This window comes from Vicia villosa, unplaced genomic scaffold (genome assembly GCF_029867415.1).
Source record: "Vicia villosa cultivar HV-30 ecotype Madison, WI unplaced genomic scaffold, Vvil1.0 ctg.002718F_1_1, whole genome shotgun sequence".
Taxonomy (NCBI): Eukaryota; Viridiplantae; Streptophyta; class Magnoliopsida; order Fabales; family Fabaceae; genus Vicia; species Vicia villosa.
The window spans coordinates 95,785-120,717 of record NW_026706011.1 but is presented as its reverse complement, the minus strand read 5'-3'; the positions used below and the strand labels follow the sequence as shown (position 1 = coordinate 120,717).

At 34.1% G+C, this 24,933-nt stretch overlaps 1 protein-coding gene across 1 annotated transcript; it reads right to left on the bottom strand.

Moving 5' to 3' along the window:
- Positions 1-1,673: 1,673 nt before the first annotated feature.
- LOC131639634 (LEAF RUST 10 DISEASE-RESISTANCE LOCUS RECEPTOR-LIKE PROTEIN KINASE-like 1.2) lies at positions 1,674-3,592 on the bottom strand. Its single transcript, XM_058910120.1, has 4 exons — positions 3,401-3,592; positions 3,273-3,305; positions 2,941-3,173; positions 1,674-2,648 (listed from the first exon to the last, which is right to left on the bottom strand). The coding sequence occupies exon 4, from the start codon at positions 2,392-2,394 to the stop codon at positions 1,786-1,788; it is 609 nt and encodes a 202-aa protein (XP_058766103.1). The 5' UTR covers positions 2,395-2,648; positions 2,941-3,173; positions 3,273-3,305; positions 3,401-3,592; the 3' UTR covers positions 1,674-1,785.
- Positions 3,593-24,933: the final 21,341 nt, after the last annotated feature.

Sequence of the window (24,933 nt, the reverse complement as noted above, 5' to 3'; positions counted from 1 at the left end):
TAATTAATTAAAACAAACCTTCACAAATTAATATACTTTTGGTACATAAAAGTATATTGCAAATGTTTGTTTGTATATAGCAACCTAGCCTATATAGACTCCATGTAACAATGTTTTTGCCTGACGCTAGAATTTACATTTCATCAATCTGCTTAAAAATAAAACTCAAATAAATATGAGGAATCAATTTTTATTGTGAGTAATCAATTGTAAAATGATTAATTATTTTTTAATGATATTCTATTAATTAGTAGATAAGTAAATATAAGATTTTCAAAACTTTTTAGATTCCAAAAATTTGGATTAATAAATTTTTCAAAGTTTTTGTAATTTAAATATTCAAAACTAGTACTGAAAAGTTTTGAGTCATTTTTCAAAGTTTTGAGTAAAATAGGCACAAAACAAATAAAAGCCTAAACATTATTCTATAAAGAAATCTCTTATCCTTCATGAACAACCATAACTCAAATGAAATACTAAAACACCAAGAGACAAACACAACAAATAATTAATGGAAAGCAGAGACAAATAATTATGGTTTGTATGGATTTTTGTTGTTGTCTTTTCTGATTCAAGATAAGGTAAGTCTTACTTTTGTCTTTCTTTTTTCTTTTGAAAATTTTGCACTCTCCTCTCTCCTTTTCTTAACGTGTATTACTGTTGTACCACTTTCTGATGCAATTTTATTGTTGTGCCATTTTAGGAAATTCTTGGATAGCAAAGGACATGGTAGGGCAGCAACATTGAATGGTTATGCTTGGTGATCTGGACAGCAATAATATTACTCTATATGTGTTTGGAATATCCTCCTCTGTAGCCATTGTGGCTCTTTTTTTTTTGTTACATTAATTAATATTATAACAGTTAAACTACTTTGAGAAAAACGGAAGTATGGTTTCTCACCTATCACAAAATCTATGGTTAGTGTCTCGGTTTTTATTTTATTGTTTTGACATTTCTAGTGGCGTTGCAACTCTTTATATATAATTTTAGGATGGACTTGAATCTAACAGTTAAACTACTTTATCAGTACCTTGTTTGAATCATGTTGACTTTAACACATCAAAATATGATGTTGCAACAAGACTGTTATTTTTTCAATTAAGAAACCGATGATTGGTTAGATCTTCCGATCAGTTTTATACTCATTCAATCATCACTCTAGATTTCATTCAAAACTAAAATTATAATCATGCGAACTTAAAGAGGAAAAGTATAGCTTTTCCAATAAAATTAAATTATTACACAAAATAGAAGCCTAACAATAAAAACTAGTATCAAACCAAATGTAAAACAGTTAGGCGATAGTAAAATTTGTTTTACCTTTGTGGTTTAGTATGACAAGCATTAATAGAAATTGATTTTTTTTCAATAAATTGCACTATGTTTTGCACCTAATGAAAAGAAGGTTTTATTGTATCAGTTTTGTTGTTATTCATAATAAATTCTTCATTTTTTTCCATTTATCCTTCCAACACTTCATTAACAAAAATACTTTTTGATGTTTACATTACAGTTTCAAATCATTGTTTCTTTGTGTATATTTACTACATTAAAAATTGAAAAATTAAATTTGAGATTGAATGTTGCAGAAGTAACAAAGGAGTCTTAAATGATATCCAGAATAAATAAAAAAATGAGACTGAATGATACATTGAAATCAATCCTTAGTATATATTTACATAAAGTTAGCCAAAATAATTGAAATAAGCAAACTACTTAACAACATATTGTAGTTAAATACTAACTGAACTAGAATTTTGTATTGTTTTAACTAGGTGAGAGTCAAGCTAGATCATTATTCAGCAACACTATTTCATCATTTGGGCTAGAACTGCCGGCTACTTGAGGTTGGATTTCTTTCACATCCTTAAGACTTTGTAAACATTGGAGCACAGATTCCATTGTCGGTCTCATATCACCGGAACTTTGGAGACAAGAAAGTGCTAACTCGGCAACCCCATTAATCATTTGCTTTACCATGGAATCTGTATCAAAACCGAGGGTATGATCCACAATATCATGCAAAGTGTGATCTTGAATTTTTTTAATAGCCATGTCATATAGATTGACACCATCATCCTTTTTGTTGCGATCATAAGCACGCAAAGATGTTATGAGTTCAATCAACACCACTCCAAAACTGAACACATCACTTTTGTAAGTAAGTGCATTAGTCTGATTGTCCTCGGGGTCTACATAGCCTGATGTCCGTTGTGGAATTGTTAAACCATGACTTTGATCTTTAGGAAAGAGGCGCGAACGTCCAAAATCAGCTACTTTAACATGGTATTCGGCATCTAAGAGAATATTACTTGTTTTAATATCCCTATGAATGATATGAGAAGCATGAAGATGGTTCAATGCATCTACTGTCTCCACGGAAATCCTCATCCTAATGTTCCAAGGAAGTTTATTAGGTGTATCTTTGTCACCATGAAGATGATCACTCAAAGATCCATTAGGAACATACTCGTAGACAACCAAAGCACGACGACTTTTGAGTGATGTTCAACCATATAATAAGATGAGATTACGATGAAAAGTTCTTGCTAGTATATTTATTTCGTTAAGAAATTGTTGTTCATTATTGACGCCGTATTTAAAAAGCCTTTTCACTGCCACTTCACGCCCATCTGGTAGTTTTCCTAAAAATAATCAAATGATAGAAAATATTTGTTAAGATTATTAAAAGTTAAAAAAAGGCAATAGATGCAGTAAACAAAATAGACTCAATTTCTTGCATTCAAGGTTTCCCACAGTCATTGCAACCATTTTATATAAATTGTTGGATATACACCAAACAACTAACATCACAAGTTGTCCATTTGAGATTTTGGAGTCTTAGCCATTTGATCATGATCAATGGCTGAAATCAGTGATTGCAATGACTGTTGACCTTAAGGACTATATTTTGACTATAAAAGTGTTATCTGTTACCATAAAATACTTTGCATTGCCTCCATTTCCTAGTTTTTTGTCAAAGTGGTTTGTCGCCTTGTAAAGATCTTTATAGATGAAGTGTTCGACTCCGAAGTTTTGACTTTTACGAATGCGTTGACTATCAAGTCTAAAAGGTTGTTAGGAGAGGTTGCGAGAGTGTATATTATAGCGCTTATAAAAGTATATGGATGTGATGACAGTGAGTGTTGCCAACATAGTTGAAATAACACCTTCCATAAAACATAGGAAGTGTAAGTAATTATATTTTGTATATAAAGTATCTACATGTAAAAAAAATGAAATATATTAAGGAGAGTAGAATTTATTACCAATGATGATTTTCTTTTTCAAATTCCATGTTCCTGCAACAATTAGTTATAAAAGCAAATATGAGTTAGAGTTGTGATGATTTAAAGAGAATATTGAGTATTCAAATAGAATATTTTACTTCATGGACCTTTTGAGGCGGAAGATCTCTTCGAGAGACACATAAATGAATTTTCTACTCCTTTGTATCCACATCTCCCTCCATATTTTGTACAAGCACGACACCTGTCTTCCCCAACACCGTTCCATCTCACCTCAAATCCTTGGACTAAAATACCCTCCATGACGCGTGATTTGTTTGGCAAAGAGTTCTTTTTTCCAGGTACTGTGATACTATGCTTGCAGTTCACCGCATTAAAATCAGTCAATTTAGAACTTGAAACTACGTATGTACTATGAAATTTTCCGTCGATATAACAACCAATTACTTCAAAAGGAATTTGAAACGAGGGAGTAAAGTATGAATTTGGAAGATCACCACACTCATACAATATAATATACATTTCATTGTTGGAAGTGTAATGGAAGAAATGAGAATCTATTTCCACATTACTATAATGTTTGGGACAAGAAAACTCATTTCCAGGAAGAAAACTCCATAAATCGTCTCTTGCAATCCTCAAAACTTGAGAGGATTGATTTATATGAAGGATGTAAAAAATTTTAGACATCATTTCCATAGTCAATCTAAAACGAATGAAAACTCTAACATCCACAAACAAGAGTTTAATAGCCTAATTTTTCAAAAATGAGATTTGTTAAGAATTTACCATCAAAAGGTAATTTTTTTTTCCAGATTTATCATGTAGAGGTTAACAATCATTCATAATCTCTTTTAATCTACATAAAATTCGATTATCAAAGTTTTGTCTCTATCTACCTAATGTAAAGTTGTAAACATCAATATAACATATCATTCAATGTTATCTATACTAATATTTAGTAATGTATCTGCTAAGAGTATAATTTAGTACACATTTTATAGTTTTGTATTAATAGGACTTTTGTTTTTTATGCTCTTGGAATTTATACTACGTACGGTGGTCCACTGGCGGATCTACATACATTCATATGTGGGCTCAAGCCCCCACCAATTAATTTTCTCTCTACTTGCAATGTTAGTATTTTTTTCTATGCATGTGAAGTAATTAAGGAGATGCTTGCCCCCACAATTTTTGTTGTTGTTCATATTTTCTCCACTTTCTCACTATTTATTGTATTCTAATAATTTTCTACTCTTTTTTCAAATATCAAACAAATATATAGAAATTTCATGTTGTTTACCTCTGACATTTTCCTCCATAAAATCTCGTTTTAATTTATTTTTTAAAATAAAATGGAAGAGAAAAAATCTAACGACTCATATCATAATATTAAATTATTAATATATATTTTAAAAAATTTAAAAGAAAGTAATTATTTTTAGAAGAAAAAAATTCTAACGACTCATACTGTAATATTAATTTATCAATATAATATTAATTTATTAATATATATTATAAAAAAATTTAGAAGAAAGTAATTTTTTATCAATTAAAGTAAGATTAATAGTAATTTTACATTCTAAATAAAATTTACTCAACTGCATTTTGCCCCCAATAGACAAAATGTCTGGATCCGCCACTGCGGTGGTCTTATAGTTATTATTAACTCCAAACATAAAATAAGAGCATCTTATACCAGCACCATTCCTTTTCAAAGGACAAAACAAAATGTTTATTAAGAAATTTCGGACTCAGATTTTCTTATAATGTTTGTATGTTCGACACGTGGTGGAAAAAATGGTTTAAAATATAGTATTATTGTATGTATTATAATCTGACCAAATAAAAGTTGGACAGTCATGGAAGTAAAGTAGAATAAGGCACCTTATCAAGGTTTTCCTTTTGTTTTATAAAAATATTTTTCAATTCTATAACACGAAACTTCTCCATCAATTTTTAGTAAACATTATTTACGATACTCAATTTATAAAATTGACATTTTATTTATAAAATTCTTTGATATCCTAACAAACTTCAATTTTTAGTATACATTATTTACAATACTCAACCATAATTTATATCCCGAATTACATTGAAGCAAAAAAAAATACTTAAACTATTTAAATGGTTAATAAACTGAACCACATATTATAAATAATTCAGTTAATTAAATTTAAATTTATAAACCGGTTTTAACTTATTTAAAATTTTTACCCTTTTATATGCAGTCAATTATAACTTTCCAAATTGCAAGTCTCTAGTTTTAATTTAAGTTCTATGGCCACTTAAAATAATAGTTTATTTTACGGAACCTAATAAGATTTATTTTTTTTATTTTTTTATTGTGAGTAATCAATTGTAAAATGCTTAATTATGTTTTAAATAATCATAATCTCATATTATGAAGTAATCTGTAAAGTTTGTTTCAGCAAGAAAATCTGGGATAAATAAAACTTACTTATCGGGTGTGTGCTATACATATACTATAAACTAGTAGATAAGTAAATATAAGATTTTCAAAACGTTTTAGATTCCATAAATTTGGATTTTCAAAACGTTTTATAACTGAATGAAAATTGTTTTATTGAAGGAATAAATATATTTATAGAAGGAATAAAGAACAAGATGAGCAAAATAACTAAGAAGAGGAAAAAACACAGTAAAAGATACCTCTTGAAGAATCAAAATAAATCCTCTTCTCCAATATGATTACTCTATTTTCTGAACGTCGGCTCGGCTGGTGTTGCTATAGATTGCTTGCAGCAGGGGCTGAATAATGTTAAAGCCGGTAGACACAATTAGAAAAACAACAAAATTAGCTGAAGGTGGGTGAAGGAGATAAGGGAGAGTGTGAGAAGTGGCTTTTGAGTGAGACATAGTTGAATTTATAATGGAATGGAGCCAGAATCAAACCACTAATTTTTCTTTAATGCCTATAGGCGATAATATAGTACTACTTTTTCTTTAAATTCAAGATGTTGCCAGCTATAATATAGTACTACTTTTTCTTTAAATTCAAGATGCTCCCAGCTAATCCTTTGTACCATTCAATACTTTTAGCAGACATTAGTAAGTTTGGAAGAAAATGTCTTCAGCTAGACTTTATTATTTTAAAGAAATAAATATTTAGAGGTGAAATTTTATAGCGAAAATTATCCAACCCTATTTTAATTTCTACGAATTCAAAAAAATAACTTTGTTTTATTTAGCATAGATGGTGAGTGGACCAATTATCCGGCTATGAAGTCAATGATTGATACGTAAGTGAGATCGTTCTAAATATTTGTGTATATTTATATATTTAATTATTTGTGAGATTGATCTAAATATATGCTTTTATATTTTTGTTAGATAAATACAAGTGTTCCGAAGTCAAAGAGACGCACAGGTATCCCGGACTAAATCAAACAACATTACTTGGATCAAAGTGCAGGTACATTAATTTTCACAATTTTGCTTATAATAGTTATGCTACTTGATAAAACAAGACAACTATAAAATCTTATTTGTTTTTTTATGTAATGTCCGCAACAGCGAAACAGTCATGATTGCGGATACTTTGTTTTGAGGTTTTTGAAAGAAATCCTTCAAACGAATCAATTAGAGATTCCAATCACGGTATGGATTTATAACTTAAGATAATTTCTTATAATTTATTACATTTAACTAAATCATTCATATTATGTTTTTGTTATGTAATACTTTGATGACTTCTATGCTGCTTCTTACACGAGACTTAAGTTGGAAGAAATCAAAGAGGAGTTGTGTCAATTTTATATTCAGCAACTATTCATATAGGTATGAATACATTATTGTGTGAAAAGTTTTATGAATACATTATTTTGATAATTACTTTGTGTTTGAGTTTCTTTGGTGGATGTTGGTTCATTTTGCTTAATATTAGTTGACGATGATGACGTTGTTATATGAATCAAGTTTGTTTTTGTTGTTGTTAAGTGGTGCTAATAGTTTGATTTGAGACTGGATTAATGACACATTACATTGGTGGATTGAGTTGCAAATCACATAAAATTGTTGCTAATAATATTGTTGATGTTACTGAATGACAATTTTTTTTCTTGGAAAATTTGAAGTATAAATGTTGGAGCCTTTAATTGACCGTGTTGTTCTGTTCATACTTTACAGGACCAGGACTGTGCGCTCGTCGGATTTTTTACATTTCGGGCTTATATTCAGATTTAGTTATTGTTAGAGATGAGTTAGTTATATGTATCTTATTTAGTTTGTTTGAGATGAGTTAGTTACATGTGAATTGAACTAAAATGGTGTATATATATTATTTTGGATTATAATGGTATTATATTAGTATATATTGTCCTACCTATGGTTGAAAATATTACAGGTTGAAAATATATTACAGGTCGAAAATAAATATAGGTTGAAATATTACAGGTTGAAAACATATTACAGGTTGAAAATAAATATAAATTACAGGTCGAACTGGGAGGCTTAAATTACAGGTTGCGCTTTAAAATATTGCGTTTAGCAACGACAGCGCTTTCAAAAACGCTCTTAAAGGCCTACCTACGAAAGCGCTTTATAACTAAAAGTGTTGCCTAAGATAAAAAAAAAGCATAAAAGATTAAAAAAAAAGTGCAACCTACGAAAGCACTTCTGGAAAAAGCGCTGCTATAGGGGGGGCTACGAGAGTGCTTTTCTGGATAAAAGCGCTGCTATAGGGGAGGCTACGAGAGCGCTTTTCTGGAAAAAGCGCTGCTATAGGAGAGGCTTCGAGAGCGCTTTTCTTGAAAAAGCGCTGCTATAGGGGGATACGAGAGCGCTTTTCTGGAAAAGCGATGCTATAGGGGGGCTACGAGAGCGCTTTTGGAGTTTCAAAAGCGTTGTCGTTACCTATGGCAGCGCTGGCTTTGGCAGCGCTTTTAAGCGCTCTAAAAGCCCAAAAAAGCGCTCTAAAAGCCCAAAAAAAGCGCTCTAAAAGCCCTTATACGGCGTAGTGAATTAGATGAAATGTTATGATTGATTGAAAGTGAACTTCCCAATTTTTAATAATTGCTCTACTAGATACATCATCAAACATCAATATCAAAAGCATCTCTTAACAAAACAACAACTTTTAAGTGCCTTTATTTTTTACTCTCCTGAAATTTCTATTTCTTGAATATTTGCTTGTGATGTACTATAAGGTAGGACATCTTAAATATGCATTCATTCACATGTCATTTTCTATGAAAGCATCTAGGTAGTCAACTGCTACATATGCGGTGTCAATCACAAAAAATGATTTTGAAGCTTTAAATTATTATGGTCTGTTTGCCGCTGGCTGGTTTGAAATTCAAACTTTCAGTCTTGTGCTTCTTGTCCAATCAATGTGTTGTCTAATCTAAATCCAAAAGTTTTTGCGGGTTAGAGGGTCTAGTTCTCAATGATTACCTTATGCAATATGATTTAAGATTTTGGATTAGATTTGTTTATGACTAGTTGGAAATTTATTATCTATATTATTTTTAGTGTGTTTGGCTAGTTTTGTCAAAGTTGTGTACTATTTGTGTCAAAAAATTGTATATTTTATCGTTTTTTACTAATTTTATTATTAATATAATTATACTGTCTTTTTAAAATTAATTAAATAAAGTTTGATTCCTATGATTTTTTTCTTCATATTTTGAATATTTTGCAGGGTTAAAAACCTCCATTAAAAAACCTCCTTAGATAAATTGTGAGAATCATATAGGCGGCGGATTTTAAAACTGCCACAAAATATTTTGCAGAGGTTGCAAATCTCCGCTAATTGGTAAAATAACTCGCTATTCAGGCGTGATTTTTGTAGTGCAATATCTACAAGAGGTGAGAATGGAAAGGATGGAATTGTTGAAAATTTAGTTAGAACCAAATGTCGCGATAAGAAAAATACTCGAGCGCACTCGAAATACAACAGATTCGCCACTGAGTTTATTTTTTAAAGGGGAAGTGTCGATAAAACACTAAAAAAAACATATTTTAGGTCGCATTGAGTGGTTAAACATTACTTGTTACTCGTGCTTGGAAGCTGAAGTGTTTGATTATTTCGTGTCGAAATTAATAAAGCATCACTTGTTTGTGAAAAGGTTTTGTGTCGCACTGAAGCAAAAAAAGATAGTTTGATGAGTGAAATTGTTTTTAAGTTGAAAACGAGTATTCAAACGATAAGCTATAAAGCTAATATCCAAATACTCTGAGAAGAAAGATACCTACACCTAATTAATCCATTTTCATTCAAATTTATCGTAAAATATGTGAGGTAAATTGAGTCACGGTTCCTTAGAGAAGACGAGTATTCGAACGACAAGCTATCAATTTGAATCCAAATACGCGGGAACAAAAGAGACATACACCCAATTAATCTTTTTTATCCACAATGGACTAAATTTGGTTAATTATCGTATTTTAGAATGGAAGACGAGTATTCAAACGACAAGCTCTACGATTTATATACAAACACTCCTGAAAATAAGAGATATACACTCAATTCATCTTTTGTATACTCATATGAATTTATTGTAAATGAAGAAGTATAAAATGTAATTTTTTATCTCTCGGTTTTACATAAGCTTGATATAGTATTCGTCACATTTTTTATTTCAAGGACTTTCAGTCTATGATTTCATGGAATTCTTACTACAAGAATTAAAAATTAACAAACACTACAAGAAAATCAACAATTAACTACAACAAAAATCGCAGGTAATCTGTAGCTAATCTCTATCTAACAGAGTTAGCTAGAGATTAGTTGTGGATTAGCTATGGTCTTTGCCCTAGCATGGATTGAGTGGCTAATTATCTAGTCTAAACTTTCCTAGCAAAATTCCAACTAATAATTATAAATTCCTAGCTAAACCAAAACTGAAATGTAGCAAAAATATCAGACTAGAGTTATATTTCCCAACTACATAGCTACAAATTTGCCACAATAATACCACAGTAAATCTCAAGCTAAATAAGACTAGTTAAATTTATTTTATAATTAATTTTTTTGTCAAAACTATAACTGTTGTGAATTCAATGCCAAGAACAAAGTATAAAACAAGGAAGAATAAAGGACAAGGAAGAAGAGGAACACAATAATTGGTTATAACTGCTATTCTTTCACTTTCTCTTAGAACAAGATTACAAGTTTACAAGAATAACAAATAACCTCTCTCACCCTAAATTAGGATTTGCAGCTTAGCAATGATGAGAGACTAGTATGCTATTTATAATAAAACCTAACATACTAACTAATGGGCTTTTTCAGCAAGGCCCATTACACAAGCCAACTTAATAAACAAGCTAACTTAACAAATTAGGGTTTAAACACTAAAACCTAATTTAACATGCTAACAACTCTAGCATCTTCGACATCTGCATGCTCGACCCATCTTCGACTACAACATGCACACTTCGACACCAGCATGTGAGCAACCTTCGACGTCATGCTTAACCATGTCGAACTGTCGAACCAAGAAGCTACCCTTCGACCATACTAGAGTTCGATCCATGGCCTTCAGCCATTCAGTCTTATTTCGACTCCTCATAACTTGTAGTCTCTAGGTTCTTCGTCTAGAACCTCACTTGCAGAGATTAAGGCATAAGCTATAAGATCTGCATACCCAAGTCTCTGAGGTGCCTTGATGACTCTTCTCGACCTATCTCTCGACAATAGGTAGTCATCGTCAGTTTCCTCAACTTTCTCAACATCTTCTGCTACTTCTTCGACATCATCAGGGATATGCAATTCAGCATCAACATGCTCCACCTCAACAGGAATCTCTACCTGTTCCAGCTCTTCGTCAGATGTTTCTGTACTTCGACCAACATCATCACTTTTCTTAAAAGCCATTTCAGTTTCATTGAAAACTACATCTCGACTTGTGATACACCTCCTGTGACCTGGCTCTAGGCACCATAGCCTATAAGCTTTGACTCCTTTTGGGTATCCCATGAACATGCATTTCAGAGCTCTAGGTTCGACCTTGTCTTGCCTAATGTGAGCATAGGCTACGCAGCCAAATACTCTCAGTTTGTCGAGATCTGGTGGATGTCCCGACCAAACTTCTTCAGGTGTCTTCATATCTAACGCTGTCGAAGGACATCTGTTTATCAGATATGTTGCTGTCAAAACAGCCTCAGCCCAGAACACCTTCGTTAACCCCGCACTAGTCAACATGCATCTGACTCTCTCCAAAATAGTTCGATTAAAACTTTCAACCAACCATTTTGCTGTGGAGTACCTGCAGTAGTTCTATGCCTTGCAATACCAGAGGCAGCATAAAAACTGTCGAATGCCTCATTGCAAAATTCAAGGCCATTGTCGGTTCTCAACCTCTTGACCTTTCTGCCAGTCTGATTTTCAACCAGAGTCTTCCAACTTTTGAAATTCTCAAAAGTTTCATCCTTAGTCTTCTGGATGAATACCCATAATTTTCTGGAATAATCATCTACTATGGATAGAAAATACCTTGCTCCTGAATGTGATGGACACCTTGCAGGCCCCCAAAGATCAGCATGGATGTAATCAAGGGATCCATGTGTTCTTTGTCTGCCTTTGTTGAACTTCACTCTGCAAGATTTTCCAAGTACACAGGGTTCACAAAACTTCAGCTTTTCGACTTTGTCTCCACCAAGCAGATTTTGTTTCCCTAATTCGACCAGACCCCTTTCACTGACATGGCCCAATCTCATGTGCCAGATTTCTGTTTTCGACAAAGGTTTCGTGGATGCAAGATTTGTCGAACCACTTACAACTTCAGCCTCAAGGGTATACAAGCCTTGTTTCTTCACGCCTCTCAAGACTTCCTTCGAACCCTTCATGACTCTTAGGATACTTTTCTCTCCTTGGAAAACATATCCTTTCTTGTCGAATTCACCAAGAGAAAGCATATTTCTCTTCAAATCAGGAACATACCAGCGATTTGGTCATATACAAACTTTCAAGTTTCACCCATAACCCTGATGCCGTCGTCTCCTTTGATACCTGTCGGAGAACCTTATCACCAGGCTCAACAAAATTGCGATGTGTGCTTTCTCGATCATATTCGTCTTCTCCGCTACGGTCAATTCTGCATTCATGGCTGCCTCTCCCTTCAACACTTCCAAACAACCCTGCTGAACCAGTAGGGCTTTCATCTTCAAGCGCCACATACCGAAATCATTCACTCCGGTGAACTTTTCAATCTCATACTTTGTTGAAGGCATCTTCTCCACGCTCACCGCACCAATTTGTTGTGAATTCAATGCCAAGAACAAAGTATAAAATAAGGAAGAATAAAGGACAAGGAAGAAGAGGAACACAATAATTGGTTATAACTGCTATTCTTTCACTTTCTCTTAGAACAAGATTACAAGTTTACAAGAATAACAAATAACCTCTCTCACCCTAAATTAGGATTTGCAGCTTAGCAATGATGAGAGACTAGTATGCTATTTATAATAAAACCTAACATACTAACTAATGGGCTTTTTCAGCAAGGCCCATTACACAAGCCAACTTAATAAACAAGCTAACTTAACAAATTAGGGTTTAAACACTAAAACCTAACTTAACATGCTAACAACTCTAGCATCTTCGACATCTGCATGCTCGACCCTTCTTCGACTACAACATGCACACTTCGACACCAGCATGTGAGCAACCTTCGAAGTCATGCTTAACCATGTCGAACTGTCAAACCAAGAAGCTACCCTTCGACCATACTAGAGTTCGATCCAATATCTCACAATAACTAATTAAGGCTAATTTATATATAAAAAAATCATAAAAACTATTTTTGAAAATATCAAAATTATCTAAAATTAAGCATTGATTTAAAAGAACAAAAATTACAATTAAAAAACTAATAATAGAATTTTTTTCATTTAAATTAATAATTAATTACTAAAATGAGGATACAATAATAAATCAATTTCATAATTTATTATAGTATTTGTAATTACATCTAAATTACAAATAAATTTTGCAATTATTTCCAGGTCTACTGATTTTTCTCTGTGAACTACTCCTGGGTCTAGTTTCCTCTAGTTGCTGCTCCCCATCGATGTAACGATCCACAACCATACTTGAAAAGTTGCTAGAACAAGTAAAGTTCCCAGATGAGTCATGATGGGATCTTGAAGAACTACTAGCAGGTTTCTCACAACTCTGGGAATTTCGGAGAACGGACACTGCAGATTGTGTTAGCTTATCCCTCTTTTCGAAATTTTGAGTCTGGCGACTGATGCATACACAGAAAGTGCGACAAAAACAAATATGTGCTAAACGTAACTAATAAAATACAATGTTATAAACATCACAGTTCAATCAATATGTTCAAAAGTTATATTCTTCTTTGTGCATATTCTTTTTTGTGGGTTCTTTTACTATATTCTACAAATGAATATGTCTGAAGTCCGAACACATGAGAGACTGTGTTCCCGATTACTATGCACATACAATTCAGAGATCGGTGCATGATTCAGAAGAATGAGATACCTATATTTCTGGAAGTATTACATCACCAAATGAAAAGGCAATGGTTCCAAGAGCATTGAAGGCTTTGAAGGACTTCGACGCATAACTACCCTGCAAATTGTAGTTAACTGATGTTCTATCAATCTTCTTACCTAAAAGATGTTACAAATCAACAACTCAGTATCTTATCAATATGAAATGAATCAGCCAGATGCTAAGACATTGATCGATCACGAGCTTACCATTGTAAATTGTAACACCAATGGTTGTACCGGCAAATCCAATGGTACTAAAAGTGCATAATGCATTAACCCATCTGAGTGAGTGAATATCAAGAATTTGAGAGAGAAATAGTTCAAAGACTTCAAAGAAAATAATAAAATATTGTAGGCTCAATTTTCCATCTGAGTGATAATGCTTGTAAACTGCCTATAAAGAAATGGGAAGAAATGAGATTTTGGAGATTAAAAATGATAATAATGAATAGGAAGAAAACATGTAATATATTTGTCTTATTATTCCATGAAATTTGATTTGATGCATAAATAACCTTAAGGTTGCTCCCAGCTGCAATCTGGATAGCTATGTTATTTACCAGAGAAGCAATTTGCTTGAACAAGGCAATAGACCAGTACCCCTAAAATCCTTTAAAAATATTGCCAAAATTTAAAAGAATGTTATAACATTTATGGACAATTTTTACCTATTTGATACTCACTACTATGTAAAAATAAATTCTAACCTGGTTTTGTTGATTCTGATTTTTTAGGGTTTCTAGTTTTTCACAACAATTTTTTTTCACAACAGTTTGTTGCTTCTGATTGTTTCTAAACGTAAGTATAAGTTCAACACACATTTTTTCTTTACTAACTTGGTTTTGTGATTTTTTTTTAATCAAGATTTCATTAAAGAACCCAAAGTTCTAACAAGGAGATTACAAAAGGCGGTGTAAGAAACAAAAACCCCGAAGAAAATTACAAGTCAAATATACCCTATGAAAAATACAATAAAGTGGCATTTGTAAATTCATAGAAATTATAATTGGTGCGGGTAATTTTCCCGATGAAGGACCACCTCCAAAAAAACTCCTTAATGCTCCAAATAATATTGGAAACACTCCAAGATTCATTTCGGAAGATGATACCATTCCTTACCTTCGAAATAGACCAACAAATTGCCAACCACAATGTCCCTTCCCTACCGGATTTAACCATGTAGACTATGCAAAAATTGTGCCAATCCAAAAAACTCCTCCAAATATCCTCATACTTATAATCTTCAAAACCAACCTACAAAGCCACTTCTTTCCAAATCAACGAAGAAACCTTACAACTAAATAACAAGTGATGCAAAGATTCCTTCTCCAACCCACACAAGCAACAAGAATCTAAAGATGAAATAGAAATCCCTCTAATAAGAATAAGGTCCCTTGTGGGCAACCTATTTAACAAACAACGCCACCCGAAAGCCTTGACCTTTTGAGGCACCACAATATTCTGATTTATTAGGGTTTCTAGATTTTCACAATAGATTATTTCTTTGTTAATGTTTTCATGTTTTCCTTTTTGGTTCTGTAACACGGTGGGAGAACTGACTTTAATTTTCGCAAGCAATGTTGCGGTGAGCAAGAGTCGCCACCGACTTTTATTTTGTCCAATTATTAGGAAAGGTAAAAAAGAACAGAAAAAAGACCTTTTTTAAAGAAACGGGTTCGGGGGTAAGTTATGAAAAGGGAAGGTATAAGCACCCTTTTCATCCATGGTTATCCATGGACTCTTAATTTGCTTAGCTCATATGTTTTGTTTGAAAGTCAAAATGTGTGTGTGTGTGTGTGTGAGTTAGATTCGAGTATCTTATCTTGAGTTAAGGTTAGCTAGCGATTGAAGAAAATAATTAGTGTGAAGAAAATAAATAATCAGTGTGAAGTCAAAATGAAAGAAAGAGAGATGTGCGTTGTGGATCGATTTGGGAATTGAAGACACTGTGAATCGGTGAAAGCTTGGGAAGGAATCGTCGAGGATGAAATCGAGGGTGGAGTTCGTCGCGGCAGAAGTGATGGCGTTGGATCCACGGTGGCTAAGCGGTGTTTGCGATGCTAGACGAGACCGGGAGCGGTGAGTCCATGGGGTATCCGGAGACGGCGCCGTGGTTGCTGTGTTGAAGGTGCTCGCGGCTGGTTTGCGGCGATCCGTATGGTGGTCGGAGGGATTTTTTTCTCTCGCTGTTCCATGATTTCTCTGTAAAACAAAATTCAACAAAAAAACAAGCAAAACAATGATTTTGAAATTTATTTCTTTGGGCTTCTGGAAATTGTTTTCAATCTTGTGAGGATGGTCCTATTATGTTGCAATTTTATGAGTTGATTTGAATATATGTTGTGTAAAGATTTTGAAAGTTTGATTTAATGGAGAAGAGTTAGTATGTATGGATTGAGAAAAAGAGTTTTGCACCAAGATATGTACCTGAACGTGAATTGAAAGTTTAGGGAATAAACTCTTACAAAAAAATAAAACAACAAAAAGAATTTCATCATAGATAATTCATCATATGGTTTACACAAAATAAAAATTATAAAATCGGGAATCAGAAGAAAAAGGCGAATTAACTTTGAAAAGAGATTTTAAAAATAAGATTGACAAATTGTAAGTGCTTGTAGAGAATGTGAATGGTAAATTGTTGGCTTTAAAAAATAAATACCATCAGACGATCATCATTTGGTTAAAAACTAATTAAAATAAAAGAGGGCCTCATATTGAAATCATCGGCCAAAAACTAAAAGATAGTGAAAACTTAAAAAAAGAAAACAAGATTAGAAAGAAAAAATGTTAGAAAAAAGGTTTAAAAATTATTGACAAAAGTGTTAGTTGAAATTGTTGATGAGAAAATAAGAGAATTGTTAGTAGAAGTGTGATTTTTTAGAAAATTGTTGGTTATTGTTGATGAAAAAGAGAGAGTGTGGAGTGCTCTATTTATAGAGTGAAATTAGGTCAAAATAATCCTAAAAAGGAAAAGATCTGATCCAGAGGCCTATGGACCTTCCTTGATGACCAAGATTAAGAACCTAGACGTGCTTGTGTCCAGGTGCGCCCTGGTGCAAAAAAAGATAAAAAAATAGTTTAAAAAACATGGAAATGCACCAAGCGGGAATTGAACCCGTGACCTTTTGTTTGCAAGCCTTACTTCCTTACCAATTGTGCTATGTTATTTGTTTGAAATAAAAAGCTAATTGGAAGTATATGAGCATCGGCCAGCATTTTGCTATTTATTAAAATATTAAATATAAATAATTTAAGAGTAAACCATTATATTTTAAAATAAACTTTAAATCGAATACTTATAAAATTCAGGATATCACTGTAAATGAACCCGAGATTTTTATAAAACCCAATTTTTAAAATAGTTTTGAATTTTTGAAAAGTGTGGGCAAATTTTGGGGTATGACAGCTGCCCCTGTTCAATCTTCTTAAACCTGAAGATGTAGATTGGCTTGTGTGCCTGTCGGAATCTGAAGGTGGAAGATGATTGAACACTAGAATACCCATAAATTTGTGCTTGCTGGTGCGGGAAATAATGTTGAAGATGGGCTTAAAGATGCCATCCAGTTGTTTGTCTAAGATGGGCTTAAAGATGCCATCCAAATGTTTTAACAAGATGTTTGTCTAAAGCAAATTCTCTTCAGACTGGATCATATGCATTGATTGTATCTGAAGGAGAGATTCATCAAAATGAAGTGATGTCTTACAGAAAACTACCTGGAGAGGTTCCTGAATATGGTAGATCATTGACTGATGTAAAGAGGATTGGGCTTTAAACAAAGCTCAGGAAGAGCTGTCTTAGAGAAGACTAGCTAAAAGCTCCTTGAAAGGGCAAGAAATGTCTTAGAAAAGATTGGATAAATATGTTTAAAGAAGATCACCTAAAGAGGTTGAGATATGTCTTAAACAAGACTAACCTAGAAAGGCTCCTAGAAAGGATATGAAACGTTTTAAACAAGACTACCTAGAAAGGCTCCTATAAAGGATATGATATGTCTCAAACAAGACTACCTAAAAAGGCTCCTATAAAGGATATGATATGTCTCAAACAAGACTACCTAAAAAGGCTCCTAACAAGGATACGATACGTCTTAAACAAGACTACCTAGAAAGGCTCCTAGAAAGGATATGATATGTTTTAAAAAAGACTACCTATAAAGGTTCCTAGAAAGGATAAGAAACGTCTTAGAAAAGACTACATAGAAAGGTTGATAAACGTCTTAGAAAAGACTACCTAGAAAGGTTCCTAGAAAGGATGATAAACGTCTTAGACAAGACTACCTAGAAAGGTTCCTAGAAAGGATGATTAACGTCTTAGACAAGACTACCTAGAAAGGTTCCTAGAAAGGATGATAAACGTCTTAGACAAGACTACCTAGAAAGGCTCCTAGAAAGGATGAGAAGTTCTTTGATTGTTTCTGAATTATCTTTGAAGAAAGACCCGGAATGAAACATCAGAATTGTATTTGTGTCTTGAATGAACATTAAGATTGAATCGTTAATACGATCGTCTTTGCAGAGTATCTGAATGATAATGTTCTTTTGATTGTGAATGACCTGAAAATGCAAAAATTAGTTTTATGCACTGTCATAAGGCATGTATTGTGTAATGAGGTTCTCGAAATAAACGAGAATGCTGTATGTTATGTATGTAATGTGAATGAGGTTCTCGAAATAAACGAGAATGTTGTATGTTATGTATGTATCGTGAATGATGCATGGATGGACTATATAGTGGAAGCATATTGGTAACTTTGTATCGCAATTGCTGGTTGAGAAAATAAATCTCTGTATGCTGTCGGAGATGATGACAAGGTGATTGTGTTGAGAATTCCTGTCTTCCATTTAAGGATATCCAGCTGGGGATTTTTATTACCGCTTGGGGAAGAAATTAGCTTGAGTGATTTGATCCTTATGTGCCCTGACTAGGGATAAGAGAGATGGATAACTGACCAAGTTTCCACTGTGAGTGTAAACTTTACTGGGAACAGTGAGTTTGAATAAACCCTGTTGGAGAAGGAGATTGTGTCGGAGAACCGACAGTGTCAGAGATGTAAACTTCATTGGGGAACCAAGCCTCTGTTGGGAAGATATTATTTGAAGCTAACTTCTCGAGGATTACTCTGTGGAGATATTTTGTGAAATCAACTCTGTGGGGAAGATTCCCTGAGGTTTCAAATTTTCATTGCCCCATGTCTTCAAGTATTTCGTCACTTGCTGTTGGAAAACATTTTCTTGACCATATGTGGCCTTTTGCATGTGGGAGTCTATCTGCCCCTAGGATCAATAGCCTGGTATGCTTGATACTTGAAGTTACTGGATGAGAGAGTGATACTGACATCATCGGATACTAGTAGCTAAACGGCTTTTGCAGAGATTGGTGACCTATGCAACATGCCCCCAGTGATGGACTAGCATTTGTGGTTGTTCAATGCCTTCGAGAGATTCTATGAATCGTGACCAGATTGCCCCTGGATGCTTACTCAACAGAGTATTTCGACTGCTTTTGTGCCCCTGAGGGTGATCAAAATTTGAGATATTCTTGCTCGAACTCAACGGAGTTCTGAAGACGACTTGTCCCTTGAGAGGATTAAACTTTTCATCAGCAGCTCATGATGGAAGCTTTCCTGGTGTCAAATAATTATTCATATGCAAAGAATGTTTAGTATGAGAAATATAATTCTAATGCAAAGTCCATGTTTGTCTTGAAGTTTAAAGAATAATTTTTTTTGAAAGGATGTCAAAACATCGATTTTTTTTGTGAAAGGTGGTGTGATACCAACTTAAGCTTTTAGCAAAACTCCTAGGAGACAGTTTACCGTAGTCTCATTACAGTATGCTTTCGAATTAACCCTGCTTCAATTAGGACTTTTGAGGGTTGTAACGTGGTCAGGTTCACGGTTTTAGAAAAAAGATTTTTAGGCTCAAAATTTTATTGGTGCCCACCCCCTCCGTGATGTTCTCCAACCTAAGTTCAGTTAACTTGATGCGAACATTCATCCTTCAAGAGGAGTTTGAGACGATTGGGGAGTCGATGAAGTGTTTGGACATGGCCGTCACTTACCTTTTATTCTTGGTATCTGATCACACGACAACGAAGCTCCTATGTCATCCATGTTCAAGGACAGATGGGACAACGAAGCTCCTATAGTTATCATTGAAAGGCATGATGAACCTGCATACTGTTACGAGATAGCTACTGACGAGGTTGAAGCAAAACCATGGTTTCATGAAGTAAAAAGATATCTCGAAGCTCAGAAATACCCTTGTAACTCGGTGGGAGAACTGACTTTATATTTTGCAAACAATGTTGCGGTGTGCAAGAGTTGCCACCGACTTTTACTTTATCCAATAACTCGGAAGGGTAAAAAGAACAGAAAAAGACCTTTTAAGAAAAACGGGCTCGGGGGGTAGATTATGAAAAGGGAAGGTGTAAGCACCCTTTTCATCTGCATTTGTCTACGGGCTCTTAATTTGCTTAGCTCATGTTTATTTGTTTGTTTTGAAAAGAAGCGTAAGGACTTTAGCTTAAAAGCGTAGCCTTAGTCTTTGAAAAGAGAGGTGTGAAAAGCTTTTTAATTGAGCTAAGCATATTAAGAACATCACCCTAAGTTAGTCTTTTTCTATGCTTTTTACTCTTCTAAGAGAGATGGGGCTATCCTTACCCTAAGTTAGTCCTATTAATTGGATGTGCGGGACAATCGAAGGGTCATCGGAGGTCGTTGAAGGCAACAAGCAGAGGTACCTTTAACAAATTCGAAAGGACAATCATGGTTTCGTAGGCAACCATTTGAGGGACTAGATCATATATTCGTAGGCAATATCGAGAGTCATCGAGGGACTTATGATCTTTGTGATGATTTTTAATCGTCGGGACGTTTGCTAATGGATACCTCTATATTCGAGGGACACAACCATTATTATTCGTAAGGCAACCAAGAGGGGCGTACCCTAAAGGTGAGTGTGTGCATCAATCATGTGTGTTAGATTCAGTTATGTTATCTTGTATTAGGTGAACTAATTCGATTAATTATTGTATCACTCCCTATTTTACTAACCGCGCAGTTAATATATTGACGGAAAATAAAGTGCGGAAAGTAAATGTCCTACGCTATTACATGGCTTTGGGGAGGGGGATTATAATAAAAACCTGTCGGGGAGATGCGGAAAGTAAAGTGCGGAAATAATAAAGTAAAAACAAATTAGAATGAATTATACGAGAAAGTCCGATGCCTCAAGTATAATACCTCGCAATCAAAATAAAAATGTTTTTACCGCAAAATAATATATGAGAAAAGCGGTAGAAATATGGACAAATATTAATCGAAGATTAAACAAAAGGAATTAAAGTTAATATGTGAAACAAATATTTTTGGTATTTTTATATAAAAGAAATAAAACTCTAATTACTAACATGTTTTTGTATTTTTGTTTTTATCAAGCAATTAAAAAAATTTAAGAAGCAATAAGCACATAATAAACTAACAAAAGACATGGGCTAAAAATCATCAAATATGGGGTGCTGGATAGCAATTCGTGTGGGCCCATTGAGAAAATCAACCCAAAGTGAATAGGAAAGTCTGCTAGGGGAGCGAGAAATCGGAACAAGGTGCAAATAAGAATATGGGCGCTAGGCCCATTGTAAATCCAAACAATTACTGCTCAGGAGAGGGTGTACGAGTGGTATATAGGTACGGATGGCAGTCAAATTGGGCTCATTTGGCAATTAGCCCAAAATAATAAAAGAATTTGGAAAAACCCTAAACTAAGTGAGTGAGGCCCGCCCCTCTTTCTCTCTGTCTCTTACTTTCTTCTTCTTTTTCACATTCACGTGAAACAGCCCCTTCAATTCTCATCTCTCTGTTTCTGTGTTCATGTTTATTGACAACAAACAATGGCCCTCTCCATCTCTCACTCACTTATCCAACCACACAAACACTTAAATTAACACCCAAGTCTCTACAGCATAGCAAATCGGTTCAACCAGAAGAAAGGATCAAAGGAGTAACAACAAACCAATGTGTAATGCGATACTAACAGCGATTCAACATGACAATGAAGGCAATCAAACACAAGTAAGCAGTACATCGAGACTAACAAGTGCGTAAATGGAAATAAGGAAACGTTACCGAATCTTCTTCTTTGTTCTTGCGTACGAATCATTGAAGGACCTTGCGCGCTTGGATTGCAGATCCGTTGAATTGGATGCTGAGTCCTTGAATCGGTGAAGGTGTGCTATCAATTCTTGCGCGGGCCAGTCCATACAGAACTTTGTTCTGGATTTAAACGGGGCCCCCACTAGTGGACGGTGGGATTGGTCCCTCTTGGATTAGTCGGTCGCAAGGCCGGATACCAAGATTTCCAAAAAAAAAAAAAAGTATGGATAAAACATATAAAAATTGAAGAATTGAACCCTCAGGTATCATCACATGGTTAAAAGAATGATCAAATTAAAATTACAAGAAAATAAATGGGGCCTCATATCACCGGCCAAGAATATTGTAAAAACTATTATGAAAAAAGGAGGGCCTCAGGCGTCATCATTGGTCAAAAAGAAAAAGTTTTTAAAAAACCTAAAAGAAAAGCTTTGTAAAATTGATTGTGAAATTATCAGAATAAGGGCTAGAAAACTGATGATTGTTTAGAAAATTGTTGATGAAAACTGTGAATGTGGAGGGCTCTATTTATAGAGTGGAATTAGGTCAAGACCGATCCTAAAAAGGAAATGATCCAACCCAAAGGCCTATGGACCTTCCTTGATGACCAAGATTAAGAACCTGGACGTACTTGTGTCCAGGTGCAAAAAAGATCAAAAATACAAAGATTTAGTTTCTCAAACTACTCCAAACAGCATCAGTCATACATCATATACATCACATACATATTCATACATTGCATACATTACTTCATGATAAACATACAGGTTTCTCATTTATTTTTGAGAAACTCGTCATATGATACATGCATCATGACATCGCATAAAGAATAAATGTACCTATTTCAGAATACAGGTACAAACAGATAAACAAAATCTCCAATCTTCCAAGATCTAATTCAGTTACTACGAACAGTACTGACACGGTCAACATTCAAAGATCTAATTCTATCATCACGAACGGTGTAGACACGATCATCCTTCCAAGGTCTAATTCAGTAACTACGAACGGTGCTGACACGACCAATTCTCAAGGATCTAATTCAGTTACTACGAACGGTGCTGACACGATCAACCTACAAGGATCTAATTCTATCATCACGAACGACGTAGACACGATCATCTTTCCAAGATCTAATTCAGTTACTACGAACGGTGCTGACATGATCGACCTTCAAAGATCTAATTCTATCATCACGAACGGTGTAGACACGGTCATCTTTCCAAGATCTAATTCAGTTACTACGAACGATGCTGACACGATCAATCCACAAGGGTCTAATTCTATCATCACGAACGGTGTAGACACGATCATCTTTCCAAGATCTAATTCAGTTACTACGAACGATGCTGACACGATCAATCCACAAGGGTATAATTATATCATCACGAACGGTGTAGACACGATCATCTATCCAAAGATCTAATTCAGTTACTACAAACAGTGCTGACACGATCGACCTTCCAAGATCCCATTTACCATGAACGGTGATGACATGATCAACATTCAACAACTACTTCTCAACACTTCAAGTTCAGATATAGTCTAATGTACGACTCGTTCTAACTTTCAAAACTTAACAAGACAGGTGGCATCTTAAAGCCCACTTCATATCTCCAACATTCAGATGTCATCTCTAAGCCCATCCCCGATGGTACAAGTTTCTGGGTACTCTAGTGTTCAATCCTCTTCCACCTCCAGATACCGATTGGCATACAAACCAATCTACATCTTCAGGTTTAAGAAGATTGAACAGGGGGAGCTGTCATACCCCAAAATTTGCCCATCCCATTTCACCTTTCAAGGTCATACCAAAGTTCAAAGACTCAGAGACATATTCTCCTAAACAATGGCTCAATGAACTAGGGTTTTGAATTCTATAAAGAAAATCAATGAATCAAAGTCTCCAATGGATTTCATATGGCCTATGATGCTTCAAACTATCTCTATGGAAAAGTACAAGCTTCAATTCTAAGGATTACCCAGTCAATTGCTCATAAAGTCAACAGTCGACTAGTTTGACCTAAAAGTCAATTGTGGTCAAAGTGCAGTCAAAACTCCTGATTTTTTTTGTCAATATCCTTATTTTGAAGTATAATTCATCATTTGATCAAGGATTGATCATGATTCATCAAGGAAAGTTCAGAAATCAACAAAACCTAAAGTTTCTAAATAAGGGTTTTTTGACCTAAAGTCAAATGAACTTTGACCAGCCATAACTTTCACATGGAGCATCAGAAATTTTCCACCCAAAGCTCAATTTGAAGGAAATTGAAATCTCTACAATTTTGTCTCTGACAAGCCAATTCTAAAAATGCTTCATTTGAGAGATATAGATCAAGAGATTATAGGTCCTTTTTGAAAGTCAACCAAAAGCAGTTTTTTGTCAAAGCCAATATCATCAAGATAAAATACTCAAATGGAAAAAAGCTTCCACAGTGGCCTGTAGGGGACATCTTGAGGTTTCCAAAACGTCCTAGAACTCTTCCATATCTTAAAAATTGAGGGAGATAGGCCTTGTCAAAGTTGGACAATTTTAAAGGAAAAAATGTGAAATAAAAGGTCTTAAAATGGATTTCTTTGCAAAGAGGCCCAAATTTTTTTGATTCAAACTTGATCCCTAAGTCACTAAGAGTCTCCAAATCCACTCCCACGCCCATGTGATTTTTATCCTATTTTTATTGAATTTTTTATTCATTAAAAAGAAGATTTTATCAAATAATTGAAGAAAATATTAAGAGATTTGATTTGATTTTTATTCCAGTCAATTTTAACCACCTAAATATCAAATATATGAAACAATTTTCGTGGCAAGAGAGATTGGAAAGAGATGAGCAAGATTTAAGCCAAGTTTAAAAACTTTCAATATTTCATTAAAACCAAATTCCAATCTCTTGATTGATGGAGATTTGATTCAGTTTCTTGACCTAAAATCAACCTTCTATAAGAACACAAGCATTCCAGACCTAAAGCACAAGGATTGGCAGCTGTAAAGAACCCTAACCCGAGCTCAAAAGTTTCCAAAAAAATTGAATTCGTTTTTT